Raw genomic sequence first — 9,502 nt, 5'->3', positions numbered from 1 at the left:
AGTTGGATTGAATGGGATATCCAGTCCTAGTTTTTTTAAGGAATCTCCACACTGATTTCCATAATGGTTGCACCAGTCTACATTCCCACCAGCATTTGAGAAGGGTTCCTTTATCCCCACAGCCTCTCCAGCATTTTTTGTTAGCTGATTTCTTTAAGGAATTTACACTTTTAACTACCACTCTCAAATGATTTTTATGCAAGAGATGTGAAGACAACAATTTTGAAGCTAATCACAATCATAATTGAAAAGAATTTCACTGCAATTACTTCGATCTTCTAAGCGAAGTAAAGAAATCTAAGTGATTTGGTTTCTGAGGCCCTGGATTCCTTGAGGTGACAAAGTCATTTTATAGTTAGAAATGGCATTGCATATGCAAATTCATCCTCTACAGAAGTAACATATTGATTTATATGTACATTCAGGGTAAACATACCCACATATGTATAATTTGGCATTTTCTAGATTTTCTTGCCAGAAATGTGAAGCTACTAAAGACAGCCCATCAGTTCCACTGGCTCTCACCTCAGTTAATTATTTTATTCCTTTGATCACATTTCACACAATTTAGCATAATTGAGAACTGTTGAAACTCCAAAATCCTCCAATAAATATTCTTATCAATTAACACAAATATTTATCTTTCCAGGCGGGGGTTCACTGAGCCCTCTGGTTCATTGCCCTTTGCTTTGTTAGCATCTTCCTTTCTTACCTCCTTTCATTTGGATTCCATTATCCCAACATTCTTCTTGGCATTAAACAAACCTTCTACCTTCATTATTATTTTATCTGCATTCATACCTCAAAAAAGGCACATTTCCTTGGTATTCACACTGAGGTGGTGCACTTATGGACACTTGCAAAATAATACAGATGATTGCCACCATAAATTCATGAGCTACAATTTCTATTTTTTCTAAAATTTCTCAGAAACCTTTTATTATTTCTACAATATATTTTGTTCAGTCTTCATCATAACTATTTCCTAACTCTGCCATTGTCGTTCGACTTGATTGTTCACTCAGAAGGGAAAATTCACCTGCTATTTCATAGACAAACTGAAACACACTAGGCAATATTACTACACTTTCTATTTCCAAACAACACATGTGCCTGAACCTCTTGGGTTATAATAGATACAGTTTTCTTTTTTATTATTCCCAGAGAACCCACCATTGTACTTTAGACACCTTCTGTTTTCATTATGCAAAAAATCATCTGTGAAATACCAGTATGTTTATCACCTAGGGAATTTGCCAAGTTATAGATGTTTTAAATCTTCAGAATGAGAATCTCTACACTGATCACAGTGACTGATAATTCAATTATGTGGACTTGAGTGAGAAACACCTAGTAGTTCAGTGAATCTCTGTGTGTGTTGGTGATTGACATGTTGACTGAGGAGGGAAGATCTACGCACACATGGGAGGCAACATCTAATAGGTGTGTAGCCCATATGAAACAAAAAGGGAAAGAAAAATAAGACAGTCGTCTGTTTCATTTGGAGGAGGAGCTCTGGTTTCCCTACTGCCTCTGGACATTGGTCTTCAATTCCTTCAGGATTGCAGAGCAAACTTTTCAACTACAAATAGTGACTCACACCAGACTCTGCAGTTAGCTTCAGGTCCTCAGCCTTTGACTGAAACCTCAGGTCTCATGAACCCAGATGGCCATTTTGTACTCTTCCACTCCTCACTCTATAGGCAGCCACTGTTAGCCTTCCTAGTAAATTCTTCATATAACATCAAATCTGTTCCCCTAGTGAGCCCAATTGGTTCATCATCATAAAAACGTTTGTGTAATAACTTTCCAGGTGATTTTTGTCCTAAGTATGAAAGGAGAATCCTCCACACTCATCAGAAAACTTCTCCTTGGCCCTTGTGTTTTCAACAATCCCATCTGTATTTAAATTTTTCCAGTTCTCTCACTCTTTAGAGAATTGCCTTCCCCCAAATAAGACTCTTAGTTTTCTCTTTGCTGCTCAAATGTCTTGAAACCATTGCTATACTTGCTAGGTTGTACACTTCCTAAGCTGGTACTCCTTTCTCTCTGACCTCTCCCTGGTCCTGCTGCCATGCCACAGCTTTGTCTCTTCTACCTCAACACCCTGTACCTGACTGTGGCCTGAAACTGCTATGAACTCTGAACCAAGATAAACTCTCTTCTTCTTTAAGTTATGGATGTTAAGGATAGTGTCTGAGCCATGAGAAAGCAACTAGCAGGAAAGGATCAAAGTTTGGTGGGGAAAATAAGAAAGGATAGAAAAATACTGATATGTAGAAAGAAGTCAAGGAAAAATATAATTTGAAAATTACACTTATAGAAGGTGCCCGCTTCAGACACTCAGAACACCCCCTGTCACCCATACATGTACTTCTCCTCCACTGGCTGGTTCTTCTTTTCTTCCAGGCTCATCACACCTAAAATCCCTCAGATCTTTCAGTTCATAAATTAGCTAAGTGGATAAGGTGAAGGACAGAAGCCTAATCTTCAGAAATAAAACAGGCTTTGCCCCTGCCTTTATCATGTAAGATGCACCATCCTTTTACCTATGGAATGTCCTATTGTCTTTCTACTGTAGATAAGTCATCAATTTTCTCCTCCAGACTGGGCCTAAACTTTCTATAGATTCACACAACTATAGATCCCCATCCACCTCAAGATACACCTGAAGTATCTCAGCTCCATCCATAACACCCTCTCTCTTGAGAGTCTGCACACTATTTCTTTGAGCGTACACTTGTAAAATGCTGCCTAATACATATCTTTACACCTTTAAAATACATGATAAACAAAAAATAATAAAAATAAAACACATGATACAGTAATTCTGTGCAAAATTGATAACTTTCATAAAATATTACATATATCAACTTATTAAACGACTCAATCTACCAAAAGTACAAGGAGAAAAGATGACCTGAGCAGAACTGTATCTATTAAAGAAATCAAACCAATAATTCATAACATTCTTAACTAATAGATGCCAATTCCAGATGATTTCACTGAGAAATTTTATCATTTAAAGAAGAAAGTTACACTAATTCTCATGGTATGTTGCACAAAACAGGATGAGTGAAAATATTTATTTCATCTTTGAGGTCTGCATTGCTCTAATATTAAATCCAAACTAAAATTACAAGCCAATGTTTTTATTAATATACATGTAAAAGCCAACATAAAATATCAGCAAATAAAATGTAACACTGTATCTAAAATATTGTATACTACAACCAAATGGGATGTGTCCCAAGTTGTAAGCCTGGTTCAATATTTACAAATCAATTAATGCAATCTATCACCTCGGCATATAAAAGAAGAAAATGTACATGATGGTTTCAACCATGCAAACAAAGCATACAATCAAACCAAACACTCATTCATGATTTGAAACAAACAAAATATGTTACAAATAAACTTTCAGCAAATCAGGAATATAGAAGAACATTGCCAAGGAATATCTATTAAAACCTTATAAGTAATAGCTTACTTAACAGCAAGAAACTAAAAGCTTTCTCCTTAAAACCAGGACTAATTCATCACTCTTATGCAATGTTGTACTAGAAATTTTATGTAATAAACAAGGCAAGAAAATAAAAGAACAAAGCTTTCTCTTCAATAAACTAAGCGAGACCAGTAGCATAAGTGAAACTAAATCTACTTTGTTATGAAATTTTATTTTAGTTTATTTTTCATAAAAGTAAGAAGAGTGCTTTGTTGTATTTTCTTTCTTAACATCTATTTGTATTTAAAAGAAACATTCCAACATATATAAGTAGTATAAAATCAAAAGGAAGAGAAAGCTCATACAGATTCTAAAGGATGAAGTGGGCTTTGTCGATGACATGATCATGTAGAAAATTTTAAAGAATAAAAAAAGGAGAATTCAAAAAAAAAAAGGAGAATTCCTGGAACTAATAAATAATTACAGTAAGAATAAAAGGTTAATATAGGAAGTTAACTGTTTTCTCACATACCAGCAATTACCAATTATAATTTAAAATTTAAATCATAACAATTTATATTCACTCTCCCAAAAGCTGAAAAAATGAAAATCTAGCCAAATATATACAAGATATGTCTGAAGAAGGCTATAAATCTCAGACAAAAGATTCCAAAACAATCTACAAATAATTTTACAGGTTCATGGATAGAAAACCTCTGAACTATTAAGATGTCATTTCCTCTCAGCTGTGTATGTTACGTTCAATGCAGTGTCAATCAAAATACCAAGATATTCTAAAGTTTACATAGAAAAGTAAAAGACAAAGAATTGCCAACACAAACACAGGAAACAAAAGTTTTCTCTTCCTTTTGATTTTATACTACTTATATATGTTGGAATGTTTCTTTTAAATACAAATAGATGTTAAACACAGAACCAAAAAATAGACAAACGAACTCACATCAAATGGTAAAACTTCTATACATCAAAGGAAATAATAAAGAGTGTGGAGATGACGTACATGAAGGGACAAAATATTTTCAAAGCTTACAACTGACAAGGGGTGTTCACCCAAAATATATAAGGAACTCAAACAATTTAATATCAAAAAAATAATTCAAATCAAAGCTGGGCAAGAGATCTCAATAGACATTTCTCTAAAGAATAGACATCAAGGCTAATTATCAAGGAAATTAAATTTTAAAACTACAATGAGACATCACCTCATCCCAGTGAGAATAGTAATTATCAAAGAGACTAAAGATAACAAATGCAGGTGAGAATAGGGAGAAAAGGCAACTGAACCTTGGACACCCTTGGTAGAAGTGTAAATTCATGGAGCCATTGTGTAAAATAGGATGTAGTTCCTTCAAAAAAGTAACACCAGAACTGCCACATGATGCAGAAATGCCACTTCTAGGTACATATACAAATAGTATGTTGAAGATACAATTGCATTCCTGGGCTCACTGCAACACTAGTCATGATAGCCAAGAAATGTGAGCAAGGTGTCAATCAACTGACAGATGGATGATGCAAATGCAGTTAGTATCCACCACGGAATATAGTTCAGCAATAAGAAGAATGAAATACTGTCCTTTCTGTCATTTGTCACAAGATGAGTAGATCATTATGTTGAATAAAATAAGATGGCAATATATAAGTACCACGTGACCTCACTCATGTGTGGAATCTAGAAAGGTGGATCTCAGGTAAGTTTGGAGCAACATAGCAGTACCAGAGGCTGGGAACACAGGGTGGGGGAAGCACGATCAGTGGACACTGAGTTACAGTTAGACAAGAGCACACAGCTCCGGGGGTACTACTGCATGAGATGATCACTGTGTACTCTATTTTTTTTTTAAAGTATAGCATTCAATTTATTATTTCTTCCTCAAGAGAGTTTTCTTCAGTCCGTTAAGACCCAGTTCCCCTTCCATGGGCTTTGGTGGAGGCCGAGGGGCAGCAACAGCAGGTCTAAATTGGGGTGGAGGAGATCGGTCCTTGAGGGCTTCACGAGATCGATTTCTGACCACTTTGCTGTGAATGGCACAATTTACACAGTAATGCAGCTTCACATACAGCTTGGGAAGCACATAACCATCGAAGACACTCGCTGCGGAAATGTCCCTGAGGGCGGTGGCCTCCACTATGTTCTGAATGACAAACTTCTTAATGGCCTTATTCTTGGGTATGCACTGGGCGCACTTCGTGCAGCGAAGAGGCTGCACATGACCCCGGCCCTTTTTGGCACCACTGTTGTTCCTTCTTTTTTTCTTCATCTTGGAAAGGAGGACCCAAAAGAGCTCACTGTATACTCTAGGTCCCAAACACATACAGGAAAGACTTTTAAAAGTTTTTAATACAAAGAAGTAATAAATGTTGGAAGAATACAATATATGTTATATGTATAATATGCATAATATAATATACATTATATAGGGAGGATATGTACGTATGCATTAAAACTCTTATTTTTTTGTAGAAGTTAACAATTGAAAAATTAAAAAGAGAGGCCAGTGTAATATTCAAGGAGAAGAAAGGAACAAGAGGACTATTTGACTTCATGACTAACTGTAAAGTATCACTGATTAATTAATTAAATACTGTGGCATTGGTGAGTAGACAGGCAGATCAATGGAACTGATTATGAAGTCCAGAAATATGCACATAGCTGATCTTTGATACAGGAAAGACCAAGTCAATAGATAAAGATACTCTATTTTACAAATAGTTCTGGAGCAACTGGTCATTTGCATACAAAAAATAATCTAGACACAAACGTTGCATACTTGAAAAAATTAACATAAAATAGATCATAAACCTAACTGTAAAGCACAAAACTAAGAAATCCCCAGGGGGTATTAGGACAAGACCAAGGCAATATGACTTTGGTGCTGACTTTTTGCTGCAGGACCAAAAGCATGATCTGTGGAGGACAAGACTGATAAATCAGACTTCACTGAAGTGAAAACTTCTCTCTGCAAAAGGCACTAAGAGAATGAAAATGCAACCCACAAACTGAGAGAAAATCTTGGCAAAATACATATCTGACGAAGGACGAGTATCTTGAAATTCACCAAGAAAACAACAAGTTTTAAAATTGGCAGTCTCTGAACAGATATCACACCAAAGAAGCCATGCAAGTGGCAAATAAGCATATGCAAAGATACTCAGCAGTGTATGTCTCTAGGAATTAACAATTACAGCGACAATGAGGTACTGCTACTGCACACTCGCTAGAGTGGCTAAAATCCAAAACACTGACAGCTCCAAACACAGAGGCGCATACAGAGCAATAGGAAATTCGCATCCTTTGCTGGTGGCAGCACAGAGTGGTACAGTCACTTTGGAAGGAAGGCAGCTTGCTAGTTTCTCACAAGCCTAAACATAGCCTTGCCATACGATTCAGCAGTCATGCTCCTAGGTATTTATCCAAGCGAGTTGACGATTTATATTCACACACTAGCTAGCACAGGAGAGTCTACAGCAGTACTACTCCTCCACGCAAGCAAGTGCCCTTCAATAGATTAAGTGTCCTTCAATGAATAAACTGTGTTACATTCACACAATGGAATATTACCAGGCCATTAAAAAGACTCAGGGATGTATGGGAAAGCTAGATACTTTTCACTTAATATTGCTCTGAACCTGAAGCTACTCTCAAAAATAAAATCTATTTTTAAAACTGAGCTATCAAGCCACCAAAAAGCATAAGATACTTTGCTAAGAGAAAGAAGCCAGCTGAGAAAGAATTATGAATACATAATTCCAATTGGATGATTCCAACCATGTTATATGCTGGAAAAATAAAGCTGAAAAATAGTGAAAATAACATCAATTTCAGGGTGTTGCAGGGAGGAGGAAAGGCTGAACCGGTGAAGCACAGTGGATAAATGCACTGAAACTATCACGTATGATACCATACTGGGAAACTATGACACTATGCATGCATTTCTTTTTTTTTATGTATTTGGTATTGGGTTTACAGGGTCTCACTACACACTTCAGACTCATAGTGATCCTCCTGTCTTCAGCCTCCTAAGAGCTGGCATTACAGGCATGTACCACCACGCCCAGTCTCAGTCCCTGTCCCAGTGCACCCCAAGGGCAGGGCTGGCACGACACACCAGGAATCGAACCCTGGTCCCTGATCCTGCCTAAGCAGGCACTTCAGTTCACTGAGCTAGCTGGCTGGCCCTGACACTATGCACTTATCAAAACTCAGACACAAAGAGCAAACCATAATGCAAACAATGGAATCTGGGTAACAGCAGCTTGTCGGTGTTGGCACATCAGCTGGAATGACTGCACCACACTCATCAAGATGTTAATAGGAGGGCAAATTCTGTGCACACGGCAGGGGGGGATATGAAGCCACCTGATTTTGCTTTCGACCTAAAACAGTTCTAGGTACTAAAATTTCTAAATAAGAAATAATAAGTTAAAATGTCTATTAAAAACTCTATCTACTGTTCTCCACTGAAGTTTCCAGTCTTGTTCAAGCCACCTCTGTCCTTTGTGTGATTTACCATTACAATCTCTAATTCACCTTCAAATTTTCCCTCTCTGATCCATCACGTGTTCTTCTGCAAGAAGGATGCATGCATGTACAGATGCACAAATGTAGGGATGGCCGTGCACGTGTGTGTTATGTGTTCAGTGTGTGCTGGGGTTGGAAACCAGGGCCTTGTGCCTGCTGAACAAGCACTCTGCCATTGAGCTACTCCCCAGCCCCACAGAGATGTTTAATAAATATCAAAATAATTGTATTTTGTACTTTAGTTGGTCCCTGTTGCCTTCAGAATCTGGTTCTGAATCCTTAATATGGAGTACAGATCTTTATGGCCTGAGCTCAGTGTGCTGCAAAACTATCCTCCCACTGTGGTGGCCATCGCTGCTGAGCCACAGGCAGGTTTCAAGCCTCCCTTGCATCCATTTTCCTCCACATTGCTTAGATAAGACCTGTTCTTCCTTGCTCTCACTGAAGCATCTTTTCCTCTAAGCAATCATCACAGTTCAGCCAAAAATAAGCTTTGACAACATTCAAGCTGAAAAACAAAATCTTACGAATCTCCAGTGGGTACCTAAAATAACAGTTTTACATGTTAATAACAGTCTGAGAAATATAGCCCAGCCTAGACTCTGTTTTTAATGGATGGAACAAAATCATCTGAGAAAATTTAAAAAAAAAATTTAAAAAGCCATATGTGTGTGATTGGCTTTCCAAGTGCAAATGTGTCTGGGCTGGAGATCAGCCTGGAGGCTGTGAGGACTCCCAGACCTGATCCCACATCACAACCAAAACAAAGTGAAAATGACCCCAGGGGAAGCTGGCAGCTTATCAGAGCAGCTCTGGTGTGGATCAGACAGATTACTGTAGGTGATGGTGACTATGGTGTAAGAATAGCCCTAGAGTATTACACAGGGATTAAAAATAGTCCAGATGCAAAAGAAGAGTCACTGGGGCTTAGGAGAAGGAGGAGGTGATGGGTCAAAGCCAAGGTTAAGCCAATGTCTGAACTAAAAACAACCTCGGCCCTCAAGGACTCAAGACAGAGCAGCTCATGGTTTTCAGACATCGATGCCCACGGTATAACAATAGACACACATGTTCCTTCTTTTTTCCAAACAGAATTCAATCTCTAGCACCTTGATAGAAGTGGTGATAATTGCATCCTGTCCTCTGTAAGTATCTGAACCTGTCTTTGTTGGTGCAAGCATATAAATGGCAGGCTCTGATTTTTAACTCTTTGTAACATGGTTTGAGAAGCGGAGATCCAAACAAGGGAGAGAAAGGGGAAAGCATATTCTGAAGAATGTCAGGCAGCCAGCTACAAGAGAAGGTGATAACAGTTATGCTCTCTGCCTCCCCAAACACCCAAGGTGGCCACAGGCCAGTTTGAGGGGTGGGGGGGCTGAATTGTTACACAGGGGAACTCAGCCAGAAGTCACTTCTGTAGCTGTCTGGACACTCGATGTTCTGCTTCTGCTCTAGAGCCTCCAATGCTGATTACTGCCTCCCCTCTCAGCTCTCGTTCCTTCCACCACTCATTC

General features: G+C 38.2%; 1 protein-coding gene across 1 annotated transcript; it reads right to left on the bottom strand.

The window, feature by feature from the left end:
* Positions 1–2,358: 2,358 nt before the first annotated feature.
* Positions 2,359–5,745, bottom strand: LOC105742976 (40S ribosomal protein S26-like). The gene is made up of 2 exons (XM_012516014.2): positions 5,370–5,745; positions 2,359–2,420 (listed from the first exon to the last, which is right to left on the bottom strand). Exons 1-2 carry the CDS (start codon positions 5,725–5,727, stop codon positions 2,359–2,361), a joined length of 420 nt encoding a protein of 139 aa, XP_012371468.1. The 5' UTR covers positions 5,728–5,745.
* Positions 5,746–9,502: the final 3,757 nt, after the last annotated feature.

The sequence above is a fragment of the Octodon degus genome, unplaced genomic scaffold (genome assembly GCF_000260255.1).
Source record: "Octodon degus isolate 3935 unplaced genomic scaffold, OctDeg1.0 scaffold00088, whole genome shotgun sequence".
Lineage (NCBI taxonomy): Eukaryota > Metazoa > Chordata > Mammalia > Rodentia > Octodontidae > Octodon > Octodon degus.
This window is presented reverse-complemented; position numbering and strand designations above follow the sequence as displayed.